Source organism: Cyanistes caeruleus, chromosome Z (genome assembly GCF_971803275.1).
Source record: "Cyanistes caeruleus chromosome Z, bCyaCae1.hap1.1, whole genome shotgun sequence".
NCBI classification, from domain to species: domain Eukaryota; kingdom Metazoa; phylum Chordata; class Aves; order Passeriformes; family Paridae; genus Cyanistes; species Cyanistes caeruleus.
This window is the reverse complement of record NC_141732.1, coordinates 60629240-60655321: the sequence shown is the minus strand read 5'-3', so window position 1 is coordinate 60655321 and position 26082 is coordinate 60629240. Positions and strand designations below refer to the sequence as shown.

Genomic DNA, 26082 nt, shown 5'->3' with positions numbered 1-26082 from the left:
TAAGTCCCACCTTTGTATTACGTTACCAACACTCTTTCTTAGATACTGGGTGCTTATGTGAACCTTAAGGAAACTAAAGGAACTCTACAAGGTCAATCACCTCCAAGTACCATCTTCCCTTTCAAACCCATGCAACCTATCAATTTTATTCAAACAATATTCCAGTATCTGGAATCTCATTCATTATTGCTTCTACAATCATCTAATGCACTTCTCCTGTTCTGATCAATAGCTTCTCCTTGCACTTTCTTAACAGCATTCATAAGGTGCAGGCATATTGCTGTTGATATCTGTGTCCCTAAGAGAGGGAAAGAGAAAACCAGAGACAAAGGGAAGGAAAAAAGAGGGGTGTTTGGAGACAAGATAGTCCTGAGGAAACAAAAAAGGGGATTGCAGGAAGTTGTTCCAAAAAGGATGCTGAATTGCTTTAGGTTCCAGAAAGAGGAAGACTTCTGGGACCTCCCTTGGCTATACACATCATAAACTTAGAAAAAAGAGGGAACATAATTCATTCAATTACAACACAATCCTGTAAGTCCTTATACAAGAAAAGTTGAAACTATAATAATCTGTAATGCCAAAGGCCTGCAAAATACTAGCAAGAGTTCTTTCAAGTGACTAGGAAGAAAAAAAAAAAAAGTTGATAAAAATGACAGAGTATGATACCAGTATCTTCATTTTCTCTCTTTGCTTATACATACTTTTAACTCCTCTTTGTGAGCCATGCAATGCAAATCCATCTGATGAAACTACATATGCTCAGCTAACAAACAAAAGCAACTTAGCTATGGTACGATATATGAAGTTGGGGTCAAAAAAGGCACTTTATAGTAAGTTATTATTATGCCCAAATTCAACTAAATGCATGATCCTAGGCATAGTATCAGCAGTGAAGGAACAAAAGGAAAACATTATCTCCGGTGCAAAGATACAACAGTGGCTTCTCCACCTTTCTTTGTAAAAAATCACCAGCTTCCAGAATCTGCTTTTGCTTCTACCTTCCTATCAAACCCCTACATCAAGGTCAGTACTACAGCTCTTCATTTAACTGGAGTAAGCCACATCCATATTTAATGAGAAAAGTGAGAGTTTAATTCATGAATGTTAAAATTTTTATCACCCAGTTACAAGGGTCAACTGCAATTCAGGCTTCCTGCCCTAGTGGAAATACTGTAGAACTACAGGTGTATAGTAATGTGTTTATTCTCCTGGATTTTAAAGTCAGCTGATCGGTGCTGGTGGAAGAGCATAAAATGCAAAAAAATTATACTAAATAATTGTAAGCTACTATATCTGAAACCCTGCTGCTAGCAGCCAGCAGCTTCACAGATCATAAAATGCAACACAGCAATATCAAACATATAAATAAAGTATTAACTGCTTTTAAAATGTTTGAGGTTTTAGCCTCTGTCCTAAAAATGTAGGGACCAGCTCTAAAGGACAGCATTCTTTTGAACCACAAAATCAGTAAGTTACAGCTAGGAATTTTCCAGGTATTATTTAAACTCATCAAGTAGAGAAATTGGAAGTCAAGACTACAATTCTTTCCTGAGTTAACCCAGAGACAGCCAACAGCCAACTGTTACTAGGCAGATGCTCAAACGATAAGGACATCTGAAATCAATGAAACAGTTCCCCTTACAGTTACCTAAACCAAAAGACTAAAGGAGGTTCTGAACCATCAGTGGAACTAAAACAGAAAAGGAGCAGAGAACTGAGACATATCTGACAATCAGCAGAAGAAAATCCACACTGCATCATCCTAGAAGATGTAGGATATCCAGCAGTTACATAACTGAGGAGGAACTAGCAATGCTTCTAACAACCTCAAAATCTTCCACTGCAGTGAATCCAATAAGATACCTGGAAAGCATGTATTGCCTTTAGGAAAAAGCTATGCATCAGTATTAAATAGTGCAATTTCCACCATTAGAATTTGGCTCACTGTATAAGTCATAAATTTAACATTCTCCTGAGTGTGAAAATATACCCTAGAAATGAAACATTTTAAATAGCTTGAGACATTGCCTTTCACTTTTTTATTCAAAATACCCATTTCTTCACCTAAACTCAGTAAAATTTTCCCTGTATCAGAAGGGATATAGTATTCTATAAACTAGATAGACTAGTTTAGTATAGTACAGTACAGTATAAAGAACAATGCACATGTAACACTAGATGGATCATTATCTACTTGCTAAAATACAGCTTCATTTTTTGAGCTCAAACATTTAAGGCATCACCTTGACTTCTTGTCTCAGTTAATGTGCCAAACACAGAGAAATCTGACCAATAGCTGCAATGCTTTTGCTGCAAGAGTTCTGTCCAAATTTAACTAAAGTTTAATTAGGACTAGTCCCCAAAATAGCACCAAAACTACTAAAGAGCTCCTTTTTATGCCAGATTGTCCCCTTGTCAGTAAACGAACGCACACAGAGAGAAACTTGAAGTCCCTTTAGTACTTGAGTTCTGATGCTTTAGTTAGTCAAACACCTCTCCATGTATTTAACTTCATGTTCCTAAGTAATAACAGCTCCAGCTTTTAACTGTGAAAAATTCATTGCAGAATTAAGACAGGATCTACAACCTAAAGCAACAATTTAACATTCAGAGGGAGCAGATGAGAAAATAAGCAGATGAGGAAAAGGAAAGAAACACACATTAACATTAAAGCTACACAGTTGAAAGAGGTACTTTTTATAAAAGGTTAGAAAATTATGGCAGAATTCCGAAGCAGAAAGAACTTGAAGATTTTCCAAGTTATTTTAAAAACACCAGTTATATCAACAGGTTCATCAGAGGCCACAGAAGATTTTTCTACCTGCATGTGTTTTGATTTGAGAGTTCAACTGTTTCTCTTGTCATGGCTTACCACTAAAAATCAGTAGATTTTCTCAAAGAACATGAGAAAGAGAAAAAATACAAGCAATTTTCTCTGAGACTTGGAATTTATTTCCTTTTGGGTCACAAAAATCCTTGTTGGAAAACCTGCTCTATATCTTTTTTACTAGATGCTTCAAATAAAAAGGACTAGAAGAAATGCTTGAAAGAAGCTAGTATATGAACTACATTCACTACAATTAGGTAACTTTTGCTATGTTTTTCTATTATAGTTGCACATATGTCTGTTTGAAAAAGGTCCATGAACTATTAATGTCATCTTCATTGAATAGAAGTATCGTTGAAAAAGAAGTATCTAAAGCAATGACTGTTTACTTCTGCTAATAAGAGAGTTGAGAAGAGTATTTGATTTAGCTTATGTTGGGAATTAGATCTAGCTTCACTCTTCAGTCCTGAAACCATTTCATTTACAAATAAATCTTTTTAAAGTAGGTTATTTTCATTTGCACTGCAATCTCCCAAAGGCTGCTTCCCCCCTGCTTCAAAATTATCACTTCAAATCTCCTAGACAATAATCAACATGGTCACATTTGCAGAGCATTATGGCCATGGCAGATATTATTTTTAAATGTATATACTATTTTACATTCATATTATTTCTTAGAATGGCTATTATCAGACTTCTACAATAACTTATTTATTAATATATGCAGTTTGAATCCTATGATCAAAATTATGGTGATTATTTTCTGAGACACTTGGAAGTTATGTTTACATTGATGGCACACTGATGGGAACACCTCACCCTGTATCAGTTCAGAGATGTGGTAATGAAGACATAGCTTCACTTCATGAAGACATTGCCTCAATTGTGTGTCAACACCTTTTTGGTAACTCTTAGGGAATCCCAAAAAAACCCTTTTTAAAAAAAAAATATATAAGAAAGAAGAAGGCAAAAAGCAAAGATTACCTACATGTCTTCATTACTTCCAATTATTTCTGGTTTAGAAACTGGTACTGTGCAGCACAATCATCACAACAATGATTACGCAGCTTACTAGTGTTTAAAGAAACCTACATAGATGCGGAAAAGCCAGTTTTTTCACATTATGAACTTTCCAATTTAATTTAAAATGCAATATGCCTCTGAAGACTGTGCTATAAATCGTAGATCAAGTACCTGCAGATTTCCCTAGTCTGTAAATAAAATATTGTGGTGAAAATTTGTAAGAAAAAAAAAATATAAAAATGGTATGACTTAGATGAAGAGACAGGAAATAGAGTCATTAAAAAATACTGATGGGAAGTGAGAATCTAAAGAGAAACAATAAAGGTCAGAAGAGGCTTGATGAGGAATCAGAAGACTCAAAGCTACTTAGCCAGCTACATAGCTCTTAGATCCTTTCCAAAATTTAATCTGCCAAAGAGGCATTCCAAGAATAATACTGTATTTATCACCCCAGAGATATTAAAAATGGAATTTTTTGTTTTATTTAATTATTTTATCTGAATAATCTACAAATTTAAAATTATTAAAACTATTTACTTTTAAACCATAAGATATGTTCTCAATGCTTACTTAGTGTGGTCTCAGCTGATTATTTCATAACAAGCATAGCAGAATGCGTCCTTTAACTGCATACTTTTGGCTGGAAGATTTTAAGTAAATATTTGTAACACAATGACCTACATGTGAAGGTTTTTATTTCTACTGGAAATTTATTTACTTTAATTATTGTACACTGGTACTTGCAGCCAAACCTTTGCTAGTACTTTGCTACTCAGTATTCTGTCCAGCTATCTATCTTCATGTTCGTCTGTTCCCAGAACAATAATTCATCTTTCAAAATAGATATCGGAATAATATGAGATGCAACAGACTCAATGTCAGGGGAAAAACAAACAAACAAACAATAAAATAAAATCAGGTCTGATAAATCAATACAGGTACAAAAGAAACTTCAAAATGTAGCTTTATATTGAAAGGTTAAAGCCAACAAAACAGACTTTATGTTTCAAGATTAATACAATATAAACTCGATCTCATTTACCTGAAATCAGGGAAGATTCTCTTACACTTTACGAGGATTGGGCTCGAGTGTTCTGGGCAGGTTTTTTTTTTCTTACAATTAAAGAACAGCTTACCCGGCTCATCGTTATCCACATTTAGTGTACAGCACATACAAATGGCTCAAGCAAAAGATGCAGCATAAGGATTAAAATTAACCCTTTGCTTACAAATGATGGCACCAGACATGCTATTGGAAATCTGTAACCCACTACTACGACTAACTAAAGATTTATGCTATAAAGGAATATATACAAATGACTAAGCAGAACACTCAGCATAAGGATTAAGACTTCTTACCCCATATTTACATTGGCGGGATGTTGCTCCATACTGGAAGCGACACTGTTCATCAGCATCATACACCTGACCTGGGGCCACAGCTGGATAAAGAAAGTCACGCTTGGGAGGCTCATTATCAAGGCAAGTACCACGGCCCGAACTGTTCAACATAAAGGACCAAATCAATTAGGAATTCTACTGACTGTAAATCACAGTAATGATATTATGTATCTAGTTCTTACTTTTACAGTGCTGGGTGTGAAACAAATATGATTGCAATAAACAGACAGTAAGAAGGTACACCCATATTAACAAGAGAAAATATTTATAGGGATTTAAGAAATTAAAATAATTTTTCATCATTATTATTTAAAAAAATGCGTCTTTTAGATTGTGAAATAATTTTATATATTATCCTTTTAAAAAGTGTGATAATTTCTGAGCCACACAAGACTGATTTTCATTTTTGGTTTAGGACTCCTATTTGCTTTCACTGAAGAACAGCTACATTTAGTCATAGAATGAAAAATAAACATATTAAGCAAATGTAAGAAATTCAGTTTACAATTTGAAATGACCCTTCTGATCCTTCAAACAGCTAAGTATAATCTTATAGATAGCTGCAGCTCAACTGGTTTATGTAAAACTAAAACACATTTGAGTTTCAACATGATGAAATGTTTATAGGATCAGGACCTTAACATGCAAGCTTTTCTTCCATTAGAGGGAAGAAAATGGTTTCAGAGATAAAAAAATTCTGCAGGAACTTCAAATTTACCTATACTAGGGTGAGTGAAAAATTTTTTATGGGTCCCAGACCTTTTTTGTTGTGTTAATATTTAGTTCTAAAAAATTCATGTTGGAACCAAAAGAATCATCTTTGCAGACTTCAGTATTTTCTTCTTTTTATATTCACTGTTTTGTTCAGTGGTTGATGGTTTTTTTCCAAAATATGCCCATATTCAACCACAATATTTAAGTGTAGTGGAATAAATAACAAAGAAAGCCAAAACCAGACTGAATTCTGTTTAGAAAACTTTATACTTTGCTAAATACAATTATTCAGTTTTATTGGGTCAGTGTGCATAAAAGAGGACAGATGCTTTTTTACTTTCATTTCACATGTGAATAAGTGAGGATTTTCAAAGAATTCTTATGGCAACACTTAAAATTTTTTTTCGACATTCCTACCAATTTTGCCAGCACTTATGTTCTGTTTTTTTCCAAATCTTTTCCATGCACCTTGCCAAAGGAACGTAATTTCAGAAGTGAATGTTCTACACTGTTTTTTGGAGATCTCCAATTTTCTATACTTTTCATCTGCAGATAAAAAAAGAGCAAAAAGTGTCCTTTAACTACAGTTTATGTTCTCATTTTAACTCTATTTTGATCAAGTCTTCAAAATATTACAAAAAAGATCTTTTGGAAAAACGAAGAAACAAACCTCTGCTAACCACTTCAGAAGGTGGCAAATAGCAACTAATGCAAGAACCAGGTAAATACTGGAAAAAAAGACAGTATTTGATGACAAATTCCAAGGAATTTGGTGTGATTCACCTGCATGCATGCATACACACCACACCCATGCATCCACTCAGCTGAAATCTACTTTTAAAATATCAACTGTGTGGTTCCAGCATAAAAAAAAATTATGTACTTTCCCCTTTATCTCATGCAATTACTGCAAATATATGTATTTTCTAGCAGCAGAAGTTGGGAAGATATCCTTCAATCTTTTCAGATATTTCAGTGTTGTATTTTGCGTGTATGAGGAGTGCATGTTAACAATTCCAGTATTAAAAGAACTGACATACAAGCTGATTTTTCTACTGTGTCTGGACTAAACTGCAGATAGACTCTTTCCTTATACAAGCAGTGAGAAGTTTAGCATTTGGCACCAACTTGAGCTAGTATTGCTGTATGATGGGAACATTTCCATAGACTCCAATATTGCAGAGTTTACAAGATGACTGTAAACTGTGATCTTGTAAACAGACAGCCAAGGGTACAGCATTTAAAAAACCTCATTACCTTCAGTGAGTTCTCCTCACAGGCATATGTACCCCTGCTCAAATTAGATTACAGAACCTATTCTAAATCTTTAAATTTGCTAAATGAAGATCTATACCTTCTCTACAAGACATAAAATGGCAGAAAAGCAAGTCAAAAATCCTTGTACTGGATACAAAAATACGACTCTTCTGCTCTAATACCAAATTTGTACTATAATGAAATATTGTTGTAGTAAATAAGCAAGAAAATTGCTACTGAGAAGTCATTCTCTACTAGCTAGATTATATCACATCCTCAAGACTGAAATTTTATTTCTGTCTTCCCTTCTGCTTCAGTTCTAGTATTTATCTCAAGCAGTTGAGCAAAACTGACAGCTGATGCTGTATTGCGGGAACTGAAGTATCCTGGAAAAGAAATGGCATGATCTTTATAAACACATTAATAAAACCAGAGACTTTCCATTGGTAATGAAAGGTCTGACCAAATCTGTGTAAAGGATGACTACAGGCTGAGGACCATTTAACCTTTCCAGAAAACTTTTACAGGACTTGGGAATGGTCCAATAATCTTGTGTGTATGTCCCTGTTCTCTCTTTCTTTGTTCCATCAAAGCAAAACCCAGATACTTGAGAAAAACATTTATGTTAAATCTAGGGGAATGAACCAAAAGGGTCCAAGAAGATTAATTGTTTTGGAGAACTTTATAAACAGAGATCTAATAGTTATTATCAGTCAGACATATAAAAGTGTAATGTAAAAAAGGATAGGAAATGATGGCCCAAATACCTTCATACCCACAATTTTAGAAAATTTCTACTCACAATTGCTTTTGTGCTTTGTGATTCTATCTTATATAGGAAGCATATGCATCAAGTCAAAAAAAAATTTACAGGATATCCCTGCAGAGCATTTGCATTTTTGAACATGGGGTGGATAAATCTTTAATATCTGCAACAGAAATAAGATGATCTCGAACTGACCATTATATTCTATTACTCTACAAGGTACTACTAGTACTCAAAGTTTTTCTCATTTTCCTAAATTTAGGTTAATTTTGAGAACTTTTATGGGACATACTGGGACTTGTTTCAATTACAAAATAGCTAAGCTTGATGTCATTTCAGCCCAGTATTCCAGTGTAGTGTCTCCAGAGATCATTTTGAAACACTCTACAATATAATTTAAATTCTTTTTTTTTTTTGTATTTTAATATCACAGGACAGCAAATTATTCTTCTGTTTGAATGAATAACAAGGATACTAGAACATTCTAGGAAAGCTTAAGATTTCAGACTGCTATCACTGCTAACTGCTCAACCAAATTAATACCAACCAGGGATTAAATGTTTCTAAATCTTTACAAACTGAAGAACACAAAACTCAAGATCACCACCTCAGCACATATATCACTGTTGTATCCAAGACCAATAAAGAGAAAAAGCATAAACCATGAATGTAGATCTCTCAAGGTGTATGTTTCTGTTACAGTATCTATTCCCAAATATCCCTACTTACACAGGATAACCCATCTCCTCCAATGGCTGAAGAAAATATCACGGAACACTGGTTCTGAAAATTGGTTTTGAATGCCACTCAATGGTCTAATTCATAATAATGATGTGGACTATAATGCAAGCTACACTGAATGATCACAAATTAAATGTGTTACAAATATTTGTGAATATCAGTTATAGCTAAACAATCATATACATGAATACATTGATAGTATACATAATGCTTTATTTAATTCTGATACCAAATTGCCCATAAAATATGAAAAAAGAAATAGTTAAAATTATTAACAAAAACCACATGCCAATACCTCTGGCTCCTAACAGAATCCTTGCTTCATATTTTAAGACTGATTTTTTTAAAAGCACCAGGTTATATTGCTGCATGGCAATAATAGAGTGTCTTCAAGAATTTCCTGTGATAGATCTTATTGAAATAATTTAAAATTCTTGATTCTCCACCTTCAAAAGACAATCCTGCCTTTGAAAGACAGAGCTAGCCATCTTGCTTCTTTTAAGTCCTCTCCTGTTACTGACAAGAAAAATAAATGATGATTCCAGAAATCACCCATTTTTTTTACAGCAAAACATGGAAGTTATTTATTTACCCATACATATCGCATGGCATAAAATTCATACTAATTGTTTTTCAGTCACTAACATTTTAGGATTGGTTCTTTTCTCCCATGAATAGATATTACAGGTTTCTACTCGTCTCACAGAAATCTGTCTCCTGAGACTGCCCTCCAAGCCTTCAATTCTCAGTCTCTATTACTGTAATTAAATTGTAATGTGGAATTAAAGCCATTGCAAAGCACTTATGAACAATTCAGTTGATTAACTGAATTATGTCAGTCTTTTACTCTACCTAAAAGCTTGATAGACAACTAGCTTGATAGCTAGTATGGCAGACAACAGCTGTTATGTGCTCCAAGGAATGTTTTCTCCAGAAAAAAAATGTATTTCCTTTGGTCATTGCTGTATCTGTGCTGGTTGATCATCCTTGCTGAGAGTTTTGGTAGACCTATTAGCATAACCCAACTTTGCTTTGTCTTACTGTCATTCTTTGAGCCATATTGATCCTCTTACCATCCCCTTTCCAGCACTTCTGCAAAATAATTTGCTTTCCTCACAACTGACTGAACTGATACTCTCCAGGTGATACTTCATGGTTATTCCTCAGTGCAAAACTGCTGTAGCAAGTGGTGATCTGAGCTAGTAAACTAGTAAACCCACATTAATCTTCCTTACCATAAAATACTGTGAACATGGACTGAAATTCTATCAAAATTCATTCCAGTTACATTAACATGGTACCATGACAGCCTGGCCCAAAAACAAGCAAAGGTCCAAAAATATAAGTCTAAAAGGTCCTACAGACCAGGTTTCTGCTTGGGTATCTGCATTTAATACCCTCATATCCTACCTGTCTTTTTACACACAGCTAAATGAATTCCAAACCAGTTCAGCCTCTAAAGCACTAAATCAGCATTTTTCTCACCTGTTGCTAAGTCATGAAGAAATACTACGAAAAAAAAAAAAATCCTTTCAGGATGCAGACTCTTCTGCTCTTTTAAGAGCAGTCACAGATATGTTGCCATGTGGAACTGGCTTTTTTTTTTTTTTTTTTTTCTTTCTTCTTTCTAACTGCTTACTATCCACAACTGAGATAAACCTGCTCTTAAAGCTGTTCTGTCTTAAGAATAGGTGTGAATCGGTAAAAAGTGATTTTTGGGTTCTGACAGCTGTCCTGCAGGTATTTGTGTTACTCTTAACAGTTGCCTGTTGTCACTGAGATAGCATAAAAGCTGGTGAGGACACTAGAAAGTGGAGAAACAAAGTACAATTTCACAGATTACTCTACCTTATGAAATAATAAATCAAATACTTTAAGGTAAAAAAGCTATCAATTAATTTATAGGATATTAGATCCACAGACAATAAGAAGCATAGATTTGTAATGAACAGATCATGATTAGGAAATCTGACATTTTTGAAAACAGATTCCAGGATTAGTAGATGAAAGAAAAGTTATATTTGACTCTCAGTACAGTATTTAACACAGTATTCTATACAACTGGAAAATATACAAAAATTGTGATGTGTAACATAATGTATGTCCAAGGTGGTTTTGCAAAATAATAACATGTCCATTCCAGGTTACAAAAATACAACTGAAGTATTATAAAAAATAATTTATCATTGAATCTGCTATGCATAGATTTTTGTTTTTCTCTAGTTTAAGTATCATTTAGAATCTTCAATAATGATTTTTTTGTAAAATTCACAGATGGTTAGTAATTCAAATAGATTTGCAGACACTGGCGTTGGTAGAGAAGTATCTCAAAAAACCTGAGAAGATTAGAATTATGGAAACAGATTCAACAGAGTACTTCTAGCTTTATGTTAGTATAACTGCAATTTCACCACCATCCCACAGATTTAAAAATCAACCGTAAATAAAATCTATGGGATGGAAAAGAATAATAGAGATGCTAACAGTACATTATAACCTAAATCAATAAAAAACCCAGTGTAAAAAGGCTCAAGATAAAAATGTTTTTAACTGGCAGTAAAAATTTGAAAGACCACTGCATACATCAGGCAATTTGAAACTGTGCAGGAGCATTATGAAGAAATGCCCAGTTCTTTTATATTTTCAGAATAACACAAGCCACAGAATTTTATCATGTTCTCTTCCCTAAATCCAAAAATAAGAAATAACTTATTCACTTTATGTTGAATTATTATCCTCATCAACTGACAACTTATTGTCAGGACAGTTATAGGATCAAAATGGAGTTTTTCAGAGAAGAGCAACAAGCAGAAGTAAATGAGACAGAGAACAGCAGAAGTGTAACAAGAAGAACAAATCCTTGAAGGAAATAACCTGAATGGCAAGTTTACAGTCAGAATTACAAAGCTGTGAAATAATCTTGGAAGAGATATGAAAAACATAGTCTTCATAGTTAAAACCAGGCTGCAATGACATTCTAGAAAGACTACTAATGGGAACAGCTTTGAATTAACATAAGTAATTGGCAATTATAAAACAAAATATCTATGCATATTTTTTAAATAATGCTAGTGTTAAAAAAATACATATATATATATATTTATATCCCCTTAGTAAATGAAATTGTATTGTGAGAAGCCTGTATCACACATATATCATAAAGATGATTTACTCAATTTACAGCTTTAGTTTAGACACTCATCTTCCTAAGAATAGCACCAACATTAAATAACTGTCTCTGCCCACTGACTCTATGGCAACTCAAGCACCTTGACAGCCCAAGTCGGTGAACATCATGTGGGAAGCTACATTTGAACCAACCTAAAGGCTTTGGTCTAGATGAGTCTCTTCAGAAGAGATACAGAAGACATAGTCTTATTCTGAAGTTAGATCCCTAAAAGAAAAGGAGATGCTAATTTTGTTCTTAGTAGCCTCACAGTTAGACAAGTTGACTGGCTTAAGTCCCTCTCCTAAAAAACAGTGTCTGAATTACTGGACAACCTGTACTTCTTAAAGGAATGATTGCACTGATGACACTGAACCTGCCAACTGTTATTTGCCTACAATAAAGCCTATCTTTCAGCATCTAAACATACCTGTTAAGAAGTTGTTCTCAGTGAACTTATGGTTGTATGTACTTGTTTTCAGAATTTAAAACACATACAAGCCTTCATTATGAATCATCTTTACCAATGTTATATATTGATATGAGTACACTTTTGTGAATAACGTATTTTTAACGGTTTGAATTTTTTCATAGTGAAATTTCAGGTAGCAATCTACTTCAGGATAAAAATCACCGCAGAAGTAGAGTTTATCAGAATTTTTAGGAATTAATATAAAGATCTATGCCATCCCCTTCTTCTATAATCTTTATATTCTCACCAGTGGTACCAAAGAACATTGATAAGTAAAAAACCCACAATCTGCATGAAAAACTTCAGAAGAATGAAATATAAAAGGATCAGGGCTATAAACACCTTCCCTTCATTATATTCCCTCCCTATAATATTATATTATATACATACATAATACATTATGTATGCTTAAAAAGCATGATACATAGACAAATTCTGCCCTCCTTTATTTCCCACTCTCAGCTTAATGAAGTAATGAGGTATTCATTCTGAGAACTTCAGAATCTTTTGAGTAGATTAAAAACAGTAGAGAACTCTTAAGGTGGTGAATGGACCAAAAGGAGCTTTTGCCATTACACTGAAATAATGCTCTACAGAAAAAAGAGTTTTCAATGGCTCACTATATTTCTGTCTATTCATTATAGAAATGTAAACCATCAGGACAGGTCACTATATCTCTACAATTGATCCCAAAAGGTATCGATTTTTTGAAAACTCATTTTTCTTGAGAGATTACTTACTCTAAAAAGCTGGTGATGTAATCCCGACTGCAAGCTGACCAGGAGAAAGGATTGGTGTTTGCTGTAATATGAGCTGCCATTAGCTTTGCTGCTTCATGACCTTTAGTCCCACAGGAATTTCCAATTCCATCATGATTCATACCAAAACTGCTCAAAAGAGTAGGAGAAAAACAGCCCATTACTTTTCTACAGCATCATATATCACTTAAAACATAATGTCACCTTTACAGCGATCATGTTGGACCTAAAAGAACACAGTGCAGGAGGACTTCTAAGTAGAGAGTCAGTTAAGTTCTATTTAGTTTATTCAGATCTCATAATACAGCACAACAACATAACTTTCTTTTCCTCTATGGATTTTTGGAATCATTTTATTTGTTTTCTAAAGCTTTTAAAGAAAACATAATACTATTCTTGCAAGACAAATACAGAGCATTCAGGTCTTTATTTGGTATGGTACCTGGATATGGAATATTTATTATAGTGCAGACTCCTGGATTAGTAAAAAAGGAAAAAGAATAGGTGCTGTTGCTGTAACAATACACTATATATAGGCACAGTAAAACCAATGATAATTCAAGTAGAACATGGGGTTTGCAATTTGTAGGACCATCCTGTATGCACACTCCCTCTCTCACATCTCAGTATCTACTCACAGAGGGACTTGAAGCCCTTCTGTTAGAGCTTTTTTTGTCAAAGAATGTCAAAATGAAGACAAATAAAATCAGCAGAAAATATAATAAGAAACTTCTGGATAGAACTTGGCCAAAAGAGATTTTCAAGAAAGAAATTAACTTTCAAGAAAGATGATTATGACCCTAGTAAAAAATATCCTGAAGAATCCTTATGTCTTAGAAACCTTTTGAACTATAGATCATCAACATATCCTTTAAATTAAAACTGGAAGTAAATTCACAATCTATTTCAACAGACTTTCAACACAGACTATCTTTGTTTAGGACAACCAGCAATGTATACGTTACGAGTGTGACATAAGTGAAGCACCTGAACAGAATATTTCTCAATAGACATTTCTAAAACTCCACTTTCTTATTCTTTGATTAATTCCCATCACCTGGGGAGAAAAGTTTGTTCCTCATTTCTTATTTTTTTAAATATTAAGCTTTGGTCAAATTTACTTCTTCTCAAAGGCTTAAGAAATCAGAGGGGCAGATAATGAGAGACACAGGAATTTCCCTGATAAAGGACAGAGAAGCAATTGAAACAATGCCAAAACTGATGTTTCAGAACTGATGTTTTGAACTCCCAGAATCATACAGAGAGGTCTGTCTTTGGAGTCTTCTATATGCTAAAAGGACTGACTCTCTAATTTCTTACTCATCATTAAGGAAGACAAATGCGTTGAGGCACTCAGTTTTCATTTTCATTTAAGACTGATTGCAAGAACATACAAAATGCAGTAGATAAGAAACTGACCTTTTATCAGCTGACAATACCACTTCATACCAGTGCATGCCACTTTCTTCACTGTGAAAGCAGTGGCAGGTGTGCTATATTAATCTGAATATATTGCTCCAGAATGTGGTATAAAAACCCAAGACTTTAACGTTACCCTAAACTTCAATACACTGAGTACTATTTCACCTCTTCAAATGATCATAACAACCTACAAGTTAAAGTGTTGGCAACTATTCCTTCCAAATTAAAAAGAACATTCAGTGAATGATGGATGATTGCTACAGCATCGGAAAGGACTGCGTCATCAAGGCTGCCTTGCTTATAGGATGTGTCTCTATGGAATACATATTCTGCAGCAATGCCTGCGTGTGTCTGGCTCAGTTTGGGATATCTCACAAATGCAGAAGCCATACACACTGTATTTATACACTGGAAAGATCTGACTGACACCTTAGACTGTTATATGATCAAATAAAGAATGTCCTTTGCTTATAAAGAATAATGCTTTGATCAACTCATCTGAGCAACGTATGTAATGCAATGAAACTTTCAGACCAATGTTAATTTCTTATGATCTTATCAATATCTATTTGTATTAGGAGAGAACTTAGATGCCATGTGCAACAACCTGAACCAGAATTTTACATTGATAAACGTGCTTTATTTACCTGTTCTCAGTGGCAATTATTCCTAGAGTTTGGGGTACTTTGAGCAGAAACATTCCTTTTTTAAAAGTCTCTGTACCATTTCTGAAAACAGAAAACCTTATTTTTTAATAATCCCCATGAATTACTCCTTTATAGAAATGAGTTGGATAATTCTTATATTCTGTTTATCTCTAAATTGTGTATTCCATTTGTTAAAACACTTACTGACTTCAGTTCTCTGGGAAATTAAATTTCTATCTTTTGGGCATATAAATAAAAGAACAAACTTCACAGTTTAAAAACTTCCCTTCTACCTGCTCTCCTTGTGAAAAAGATAATGTTGATGACAGTGGCAGTGATATGCCTGATAAAAAGCATGTCTGTGACTGGAAGCCTTAATTACTAATGCACATGGGAACTCCATCAATGCCTTTCCATGAGCCAATGATATACTTTATAAATATTCATTCACCTAAATAATCTATTCCTATCCAAGAAGGCTCTTCTACTTGTCCTTGCTTCTGAATTTAGGAGGAATGTGATCATGAGGTGCAGGTAGCTTTTTCTGATGTTTCCAGAAGGGTTTTACAACTACTGTCATCATTTCCAAAGATGGTAGTGGCAGTATGCCATTGCAATCCAGTAATTTGCCCTCCTGTGGGCAGGATTGCAGATGGAAACACATTTCTGACCAAATTACCAGTTTTATTTCCATCAGAACATGCTGGTCATATTTGGCCATCATTATATGAAACTAGGTCTTTACAAAAGCATGTTTGCAATGGGATTGGCATGGAGAGGAAGGGAAGAAAGTAAGGAACATAAAAAATTCTTTGTGGAGCCACTGTTACAACTTGCCTACCTTTTTCAAACTCGCTAAACATAGACAGAATGTGTTCCTTTCATTGGCTTAAAAAGTCTGTCTAAAACTACCAGTATAATTTTTTCTTTAAAAGAACAGCCAGATGGGTGAGCACAGACTGAAAGCTCCTCAGCTGACACAGAAGTTATTCTATGGAATTCCATCTATCTTTCCACCTACCATCTCAAGGAAGGATGTTTAACCCAGCAGCTCTTGTGTTTTCATTCATTATGGCTCCTCATTTCTTGTGAGCACTTAATTTACATTAAAGAATTGTGGAAAGTAGAAATACTTAAGAACTTTAAAATTATAACTGAAACTCTCTCGCAAATCATCTCTAGTTTGTGTGCTTCTTAAAAAATTCAAAGGCAGCACATCCTAGTAGTGCTCACTGCATGTTTTACTTACTAACATCTGTAAATGAACAGATTTTTTTTTTCTTTGGCAATCTGTTTTTCCTTATATCTGAAAAAATTATCTGAGGGAATTATTTGTAATACACATCGAACTTACAATCCAACCCCAAAATCACAGGGGAGATAACCAGAGTCAGCTGCATTGAATAAAGAGCAGCAGATAAGCAGAGGAATATAAGCAGAGGGAAGGATGTGAATATAAACTGCTTATCTACCCTTTCTTTATCTTGCAAAATAACAGCATTGTAGGTTCCTGCAGTTTCATTTGGTTACTGATAGTTTAGTAGTTCTAAACAATGATGGTTATGGCTGCCAAAACACTTAAAGCTGATGCACATGAAATTACAGCAGCCATTTCTGTGGGACAGCCAGAATGCTTCCATTCTTATTTATTACCCAGACACTTCAGATTAAGAGAAGACAGATCCACACCAATCTGACTGCATCTCCATACTCCTCACTGAGATTTATTTTGTATAAAATATACTGTATTAGCCCTGAAGCTTATATTAACAGTGGTACTCAGGTGAAATGCTGTTTCTCAAACAGTTATCTCTGCTATCCAGCTGAAGTACTAATTATCTGCACATCAGTTTCCTAGTTTTCTTAGGGTTTGGAGCAGATTGTACAGAAAGTACAGATTGCTAATGTTTCATTTCGCTAAATACAACAGAGAATGTTAGGTTTTCTTGTTTCTTGACAATTCATGAGTTATGTAAATTTGGCCCATTATTTTAAAAGCAGTGTCTTTTATGTTGCTCTACCACTTGTTTAACAGCATTAGGAAGAAGTGTGCCAGAGACAGAATTTTGAGTCAGGTGAGGAAAAAAATTACAGAAACACAAGCAAGAGAAATACTGTAAAGTGAAGCACTGGATCTTGTCCATCAAGTGAAGCTGATTTACAAGGTTTGTGGATTGAAAGAATTGGCACCCTGTCTTTCTAAGAGAAAGAAAAGCAACTTACACCTTAAGAGGTTTTATCATAGTAATTAACAGTACTAGGAGATGAACACACATGTGAAGAGCGAAACCAGGCTATTTTCAAGTAAGTATCTTGTTCCTAGGTACATTTCAAGTATTTCCTCCAGTGTCTCAGCCTGACTTAACATTTATGGAGAATGAAGTAAAAGGTAGGGAAGGGTCATAAAGTAAATCAATGAAGAATACTTTAAAAGTTTCTAAAAGCAAAAAAAATAAGTCTCTGCCACAGTGTGGGTATGCTTGAACAAGTATTTTTGTATTTGATAGAAGACGTAAACAGTGCACCGTAACTTGCTTGCAGAAACTGAGTTGATTATATTAGATACAAAAATTTTCATGAAATTTGCACTAAGTAATTTCGCCAGTGTATTGCATTTATTCTCATAATGGTTTAAAAAGTGTAATTTAAATCTATATATGTATTTTATATAGCTTAGAATGTCTATTTAGGGCCTACATTGAAAAATTAGAACTGTTAGCTTTCCTACATCTGTAAAACAGAGGCATGGCTTTAAATACATCTTTTCTCAGTTTCAGCAGAAAATACACAAGGGAAGAAAGGTAAACTGCCATGTTTCAACATTATTTTGTACAGCAAAAAGTGGGTGAATCTGAACATAAACTACTATTAAAGAATAATAGATCTTTTTTCCCTTCAATACCAGAGCTATGAACTACATGGAACAAAGCACGATTTCTATGTGGGCATTTCTATGTGGGTAATTTTCTTAATTATTTTCATGTCTACTAGCAGTGAAATATTTGTCAATTGTTATGAGGTTGTGGTAAATTCTGGACACCTTACAATCACCAGACTTTACGTTTTCTCAGTAACAAAAGCAAGCACTTTTTCTTTACTTTTGTAAATGTTTTCCCCATAGTGTCTCTTAAAAAATAATTTTCCTCTTTCTATGTAGCACTCCATACAATTTTAGCCAATATTATAAAAGTATTGGTTATAGCTACTTAACAGCATGAAAATTAAAATTTACCATTAAATGACATTACAAATGAAGGGATAAATAATCAAAATGTACTGTTTTGAAAAATCAAATTATTTTAATTTAGGATTCCAAACATTAATAGCATGTATTGAAACTACCTGACATTGCATATTCCTCAGGGGAGGAATCAAGGTTAATTAGTTACTTCACCTTCTGTTTCCATGTCTTTATATGGATTTTAACCTTAACTATTGAATTCCTGCATTTGGACATCATTCTGAGGTTTGGAGTATCCTTAATGCTTTATTTTGAATGAAGTAATGCAGAATTTTAAACTTGGGTGAAACATATTAGTTCCCTGAAAACTTGGGAAACAAGCTAATTCAATAATAGGAGCTTTATAAACAGCATATCTGCCATGAAATTCAACATAATTTTAGCACATTCCTATCCTAAAAATTGTTCTTCTCTCAGTTATGGATGATAATCAAACACCCCATGAAAGCAATTTTTTAAAATAAACATCATTTAGTATTAAATAATGTATGAGGCTCTTAAAAGCACAGCAATTTCTAAATTACTGAAAACCAATGCAGTTTTTTCAGAAACCTGAACTTTCTTATGGGGAAATGACAGACTTCTGTGGGACTGTTACCAAAAAGCAAAGCACAAACTTCTCCTGGATTACACTGCCATTGCACTCCAGCCTCCGCGGCACAACAGTAACATCAAGTAAGGCTTGTGTGCTACACTAAGTCAATAGAGCAAATGCATCAGGTCTTTACACTGTAGGTCAACGGGGAAAGTATTGGCTCCAATCAAGAAGTAAACTTCTGAGTAACACTGAGAAAACTTGAGCCTTTGGAAATTCAAGATGCCCTGATGGTTATGATAAACTTCCACTTTAACCCCATTTATTCTTCTTGCACTATTGTTAAGACATTTGAAGTGTTACTATGTTGAGTTTCCTTGATAAAAATGCTTTGATGTTATTCTGAACATATTTCAGATATGTAGAGACAGAATTTTTCCATATTTTAAATATAAACATGTCATATGACTGAGGGATTTTGCCATTTGCTTATAACATTTTATTTTATATTCATGTCACTAAAACTGAAGTCCCAAGGAAAACTTTTTAGAACCTGCAATATTATTAAAGCAGGCATAAAGCAATGTTTCTTTAACAAAAAAGACCAGGGCAGGGGATGGAGGGTGGGGAGTGAGAGTTAGAAATAATTTTGTATGGTCTTATGTGGCTTGTGGACGCGTTTTGGTTAAGATTTTTGGTGGTTTTGTTTTGTTAGGGTTTCTGGTTCTTTGTTTTTTTTGGCTTGGTTTGTTTTTGTTTTATTTCTTTTTGTTGGGTTTTTAAATGAAAAAAGATAAACTGCCCCTAAAAATTCAAGCCATTTGAACTCCATCACTCCTACATACCTACCAGGAATAAGCATAATGTTTTCTGTTTGCTGCTGAAGTGTTCATACCCTGTAGGTCTGAGAGAGACTGCTGTAGTTAAAGATGGAAGACATCATCATCAGAGACAAAACACTGATGACTGAATCAACCAGAGAGCTGACAGCAGGTGATGTTAGTACAATCCACCCTAGCTGTGTTACAACTAGTTTTGAAAAAGCTATTGTAAAGTTTGGTATATGTGTCTCTGTTACCTCAGACTGGAGTATTTTCTTTCTAGCTGTATAGAAAAGACATTGCTTGACATGCACTTCTTCTAGAAAACCTCTCACTAAAACTCAGGTCCTGTAATGCACCTGAGGTTTGACTGACTGTGGTGAGTTGACCCTGGCTGAATGCTGGGTGCCTGCCCCTCTCTTCCTCAGCTGGGCATGACAGATTAAATATCAGGAAAGGTTTGTGGATTGAAATAGGCACAGGAAGAGAAAACTCACCAATTACCATCATGGGCAAAATAGATTTAACTTGCTGAAATCAGCTTAATTTTATTACCAATCAAATCAGAGTAGGAGTATGAAAGATAAAAACTAAATTTTAAAACAACTTTCCCCCCAACCGCTCCTTCTTCCCAGGCCCAAATTTACTCCTGAATGGAGAATGGGGGTTGCAGTCATTACACATCACTGCTGCTTATTTTGCCCCACACTGTTCCCTTCTCCAGCATGTAGTCCCACCTACCCATGACAGACAGCTCTCCATTAAATTCTTCACCATGAAGAATGAGGTTCCACTGCAGCTGAGTTAGGTGGCTTTCTGCCCTATGCTCAGCTGCAGGAGAAGCTCAGATCCAGTGCCTGCTCATAGACCTTGGTGTCTGCAGAGTTGTTTACCTCATGTATTCTCACTCATCTTTTCTGGCTGCTGTTGTATAGCAATTTTTCTACCCCCTTTCTAAAATGCGTTATCCCAGAAGCCCTACCACTGTCACTGATGGGCCCAGTGTCCTACTACTGTCACTCCACCCTGGAGCTTCCTGGCATCAGCTTTATGGGACATGGAGGAAGCTTCTGGCAGCTCCCCACAAAAGATACCTGCAGCCTGCATGCCACTAAAACCTGCCCATGCAAACCCAAAGCACTTCAAGCAAACTTCAAGCATGAAGACCACTTGTCAATGAAGAATGAGGTAAAGACAAGCATCTTATGAAAGTACCACCAGATTACAAGTTTTACTCCAGCTCTGAAGACCATTCTTCTCACACAGAAGGAGGGGTATTTATAGTATTTTTCATTTTGCATATAGCCTGAAAAGAGACTTTGGAAAGTGCTGAAACTGGAAGCACACTTTAGCTGTATGAACTAATTTAGAACTAAATACATGCTTGAAATTATCACTGTTCTTCATCTTGAAGACAATTTAGTCAGTCGAACGTTCTTATTATTTCTCACCTTTTTTTATCAAGATATGACTGTCAAACTGTCAAATTTAAATTCATTACATCATCTATAAGTGAAGACAATTCTGACTTTTCAGAAACTATTTTAGCCACCAATCTTATCTTCCAGCTCCTTTCATACAGCCCTCAATGGTTGTCTGTCATTAGTAAATACTTTTCTTACTCCAAGTTCTATGGGCAACTTTCTGTCCTAAGCCTAGTCCACTATCCTCATGTTCTGACATTTCCTTTGTTTACCTGTTTTTACCCTATTTATTCCTTTTCACTCTGTTTCTCGCTTTCCAAATCTCAGCTAACTCCTCCACAAAACTGCAACAATGAATGGTAAAATGCCTTTCTTTTACTGATACACCTCCTCCAGTGGAATCTGGAATTCCTTACCAGTTTAACAAAGCATGTTGTACAGCATGGGACAAGCTAGACGTTTTAGAATGTCTCCAAATATAAAAGCATAGAGCAGAAAGCCACCTAACTCAGTCAGGCTGGGGAATATATAATAGGATTGGATCTTACATCATTCAGCTGGTCCAAGATAAAAGCATGATGAGGCCTGCAAAGAGTCCCTCTCTTCACCAAGAAGAAAAAGTCCAACTTTGCTTGAGGATTTAGGGGATACACACTCAATTCTCACTCCTGGTACAAGAAGTCACTGTGATTTTTTGCTTACCAGAAATCTTGAGCAACTTTGGTGTGAAACATATGATGGTAGGAAAGCAGACATTCTGTAGGTCAAACATCAAAATTCAGTTTTCTAGAGAAACCATTCTGAAGTCTAAAGGGCCAACTCTGAAATGTATCTAGTTCACACAAGTACCAAGAGTAATACAAGGCTGTTCTCTGAATCACTGCTAGGGAGAAACAAAAAATGTTAGTTTCTCCATTGTTTATGCCCTCAATAAAGAAATAATCCCTGTGTACCACCATCTTCAGTAGAAGAGCTGGTTATGAGTCTGAACTGCACAGAGCTGAACAGTACCAAAACTGGGTTATATACATACTAACACTACAATTGGTAAGGAATGGAAGCCAAAAAAATTTTTTTACAAAAACTGGAACTATTTAACAGAAGGTATGACTGATGACTGTTGTAATCAGACTAACAATTCCTTTAAGGTTTCAAGAACTACTTTCCTGGTATTCTTCAGCCAAATGGAACTAATTTGGATCAATACAGGTTAAATGAGTTTAATTTAACATACTATGATATACAGAAATTCGGGCTGAAGGATCTAATGACTCCTCATCACTCTATAATTCAATAGACTACTAACAACAAATAGAGCCACACTTGCATCAGGGAAGCTTATATATTGAATTTTGGAGAAACTTTGGATAACCCATCAAAAAATATGTATTGTCATAATTGTTCTCTTTTAATCACTGAAGAATTTTGAGCCTCAATTCAAAAGTTTTTTAAAAACTTGGTATTCTATAGCAACTATACAACTAATCATGATTAATTATGCAATTAACATGATCTTTCAAAGTGCAATTCTCCCACTGCAATCAGTAGAAGGCTATCCAGAAAAGCATTTCTCCTTGAAAACTTGAGAGACTGATAGGTTGATTGTGATTATAATGTTCAGTCATACCTTCTGTTAAATATATATTGGGGGGGTAATTTCTTTTTGCTGTTCCTCACCACTTATACATTTTTTATGTGTATATTCATCAATCATTTGGATGAAGGTGCAGATGCCTGCTCAGCACATTGGAATGGCCAACACCCCAGAGTGCTGTGCAGCCCATCTGACCTTGGCAGGTCGATGAGATGGACAAAGAAGAACCATCTGATATTCAGCAAAGACAAAAGCAGGGTCCTGCTCCTGGGGAGGAACAATCCCAGGCACCAGCACAGCCTTGAGCTGACCTGCTGGGGAGTAGCATGGAGGGGAAGGATTTGGGGGTCCTGGTGCACAACAAGCTGTCCATGAGCCAGCAGTGTGTCCTGGTGGCCAAGAAGGCCAATGGAATCCTGGGGGACATTAGGAAGAGCATTGCCAGCAGGTCATGGATGGTGATCCTGCCCCTGTACTCATCCCTGATGAGACCTCACCTGGGGTGCTGTGTCCAGTTCTTTGCTTCTCAGGACAAGAGAGACGTGGAGCTGCTGGAGTGCAGCCTTAAAAAAAGCTGACTGAGAGGGAACCTCATCAGTGCCTGTAAGTGAATGGGAGGTACCAAGAGGATATGGAGGGGAGGTACCAAGCCAGGCTCTTCTCAGAGATGCTGAATGATAGGACAGAAATTACGCACAAAAGTTCCACCTGGACTTAAGGAAGAACTTCTTTACTGTGCAGGTGACTATGCATGGGAATAGATTTCCCAGAGAGGCTGTGAATTCTTCCTCACTGTGAGGAATGTGAATTCTTCCTCACTTCCAACCTGTGCTATCAGCTCTAGGATGACCTTCCTTGAGCAGGGAGATTGGACCAGATGACCACTGTGATTCCTTCCAACCTGACTCATTCTGTGATTCTGTCTAATTGAGCACTCTTTTGTTGTATGTTACATATTCAGTGTAGATGTGTCCTTTAAATGCTTCTATTTTTCACTTAACAATGAAGTCAATTTCCTGTTCTAAGTCTGAAAAGAGGTACAGCCAAAGAAAAATGTTTACAAGGCTCTCAGAAACAATTATTTTACTCACATATGCAAATAGTGTCTAGTAGGTACTGGAAACTAGAAGACTGAGAGGAAATAACTGTGACATAATTGTGGAGGCATTCAATCACTGTGTGGGTAGAATGACAGATGATGTTGTGGCTATGATAAAACATAAATCTTGAAGATTTTTTTGTCCACATATTCTTCACAGGTTTTACTGATGATATCCACATGGCATATTAATTCTTAAAACCAAACTTGTAGTGAAACTTTATTTAATAACTGTGCAGTTAAAAAAATAAAAGCTAAAGGAATATGATTTCTGCATCTTATCAAAACATCATTTGACGTATCTTGCTATCTCAAGAATTAGCTGAAAGCCTAAAGAGCTGAGATTTCAGAATTTTAAAAGACCTTCTGTATAAGAAGCCAAAAGATTCCAAACACAGAAAACACCGATGGCAAAAACTTTCCTATGATCACAGAATATATGCTATTTTTATATGGGGTTTTTTTGGATTCTAAGCAGTCTCTTCAAACTGTCAAAGTCTAAGCTCTTCAAATAAATTCTGGTCATCATGCCATCTTTGCATGATAAAATTTTTACATATATTAAATAATATTCTGTATCTCTGGAATAACATATACAGAACATATACAAATATCTCAAATGCACGTGCCAAGTGCATGGTGCCAGACTCTTTCCAGTGGTGTCCATGAACAGGACAAGGAGAAATAGTCAAAAATTAAAACACAGGTAGTTGCACTCAAGATGAGAAAGAACTTCATTATATTGAAGGTGGCAGAGCACTGGAGCAGGTTCCCTGGAGAGGTCATGGAGTCTCTGTCTCTTGAAACATTCAAAATGCAGCTGGACATGTTCCTGTGTCACCTGCTGCGGGTGACCCTGCCTTGGCAGGGGTTTGAATGAGATGATATCTAGAGGTCCCTTCCAACCCGAGTAATGAGGGAGGGAGGGAGGGAGGGAGGGAGGGAGGGAGGGAGGGAGGGAGGGAGGGAGGGAGGGAGGGAGGGAGGGAGGGAGGGAGGGAGGGAGGGAGGGAGGGAGGGAGGGAGGGAGGGAGGGAGGGAGGGAGGGAGGGAGGGAGGGAGGGAGGGAGGGAGGGAGGGAGGGAGGATTTTAAAAATGCATTTTTAAATTTTATTATTGTTCAGATATCGTACAATTGTTTTTGAATTCTAAAATTCATCTACACTAGATGTGTAGAGGATTTTTAATACATAATATAAATGAGAGCATAGTTGCTCAGTGATTATCTAACATAATTGGTAGGTTAAAAGTAACTGTTTACTTCCAACTCCTTTTTTTTTTTTTTTTTTTTTTTCTTATCAGCAGATTGCTAGCTTTCATTTCCATCAGCTAGTGAGTGGAAAAGCATGTGTTATCCATAACTCTGTATTGGTCAATCCATGCACAGAAGAAAGGTAACCTCTTGATAAAAGAAGGTGCCCAGTCTTTTTAGAGTCATCACAATGTACTCACACCGCTGCCTTTTGACGGAAGGCCTGAAATATTTCCAGACCAAACACTACTCAGATTTTATCAATGTCATAACAATATACTCTTTAAAACCATATGCTGATACTTTAAATGTAACAAGTGCCTATGCCTGTTTTATATCGATCATGCTTGAGTGAAACAGAACTTAAAGCATATGAATATTGACAACAGAATCAATGTTTCAATGATAATAATTTCAATTATATTAAAGACAAAATAAAAAAGAGCAAAAAAATTTTACCTTTTAACCGTTTCCCTTTCATAAAGAAAGGCAGAAAAAAGTAATGGGGGAGAAAATATTTTCAAAGCCAAATATTTAAAAATATGAAACAGAATAGGAGAGTTGTGACTCGAGTCTCAAAAAGAGAGATTTAACTGGAATCTGAAATCAAAGGGTAGGTACAACAAGTCTTCAGTTCTAAATTTAAAGCCCCTGGTTATACATACTAAATAAAACGTAATGCCACTCATGAATACCATATACAAAAACATGGAACATCAGAATAGAGATGATTCAGGAAAAAAAATTATATTGATTATTAACTAATATTAAAAAGGTGATAAATTAAAATGTATTCTTATTTTAAACTCACTCACTTGTGACCAATCTCATGTGCAATGGTAAAAGCTGAACCTAGGCCAATGTCTTCGTTAATGCTGCAGCTCCTTTCAGGCTCACACATTCCAGCCACAGAGGCCAAGC

The 26082-nt window shown here is 35.4% G+C and overlaps 1 protein-coding gene across 1 annotated transcript in view; it reads right to left on the bottom strand.

Annotated features, from left to right (window-relative positions):
- Nucleotides 1-26082, bottom strand: part of ADAMTS6 (ADAM metallopeptidase with thrombospondin type 1 motif 6) — a 147446-nt gene that overhangs the window by 59141 nt on the left and 62223 nt on the right. The window contains exons 10-12 of the mRNA XM_086866614.1: nucleotides 25977-26082; nucleotides 13108-13254; nucleotides 5210-5351 (exon numbers count right to left, since the gene is read on the bottom strand). Coding sequence (XP_086722740.1) covers nucleotides 5210-5351; nucleotides 13108-13254; nucleotides 25977-26082 — 395 coding nt within the window. The remainder of the gene's footprint in view (nucleotides 1-5209; nucleotides 5352-13107; nucleotides 13255-25976) is intronic.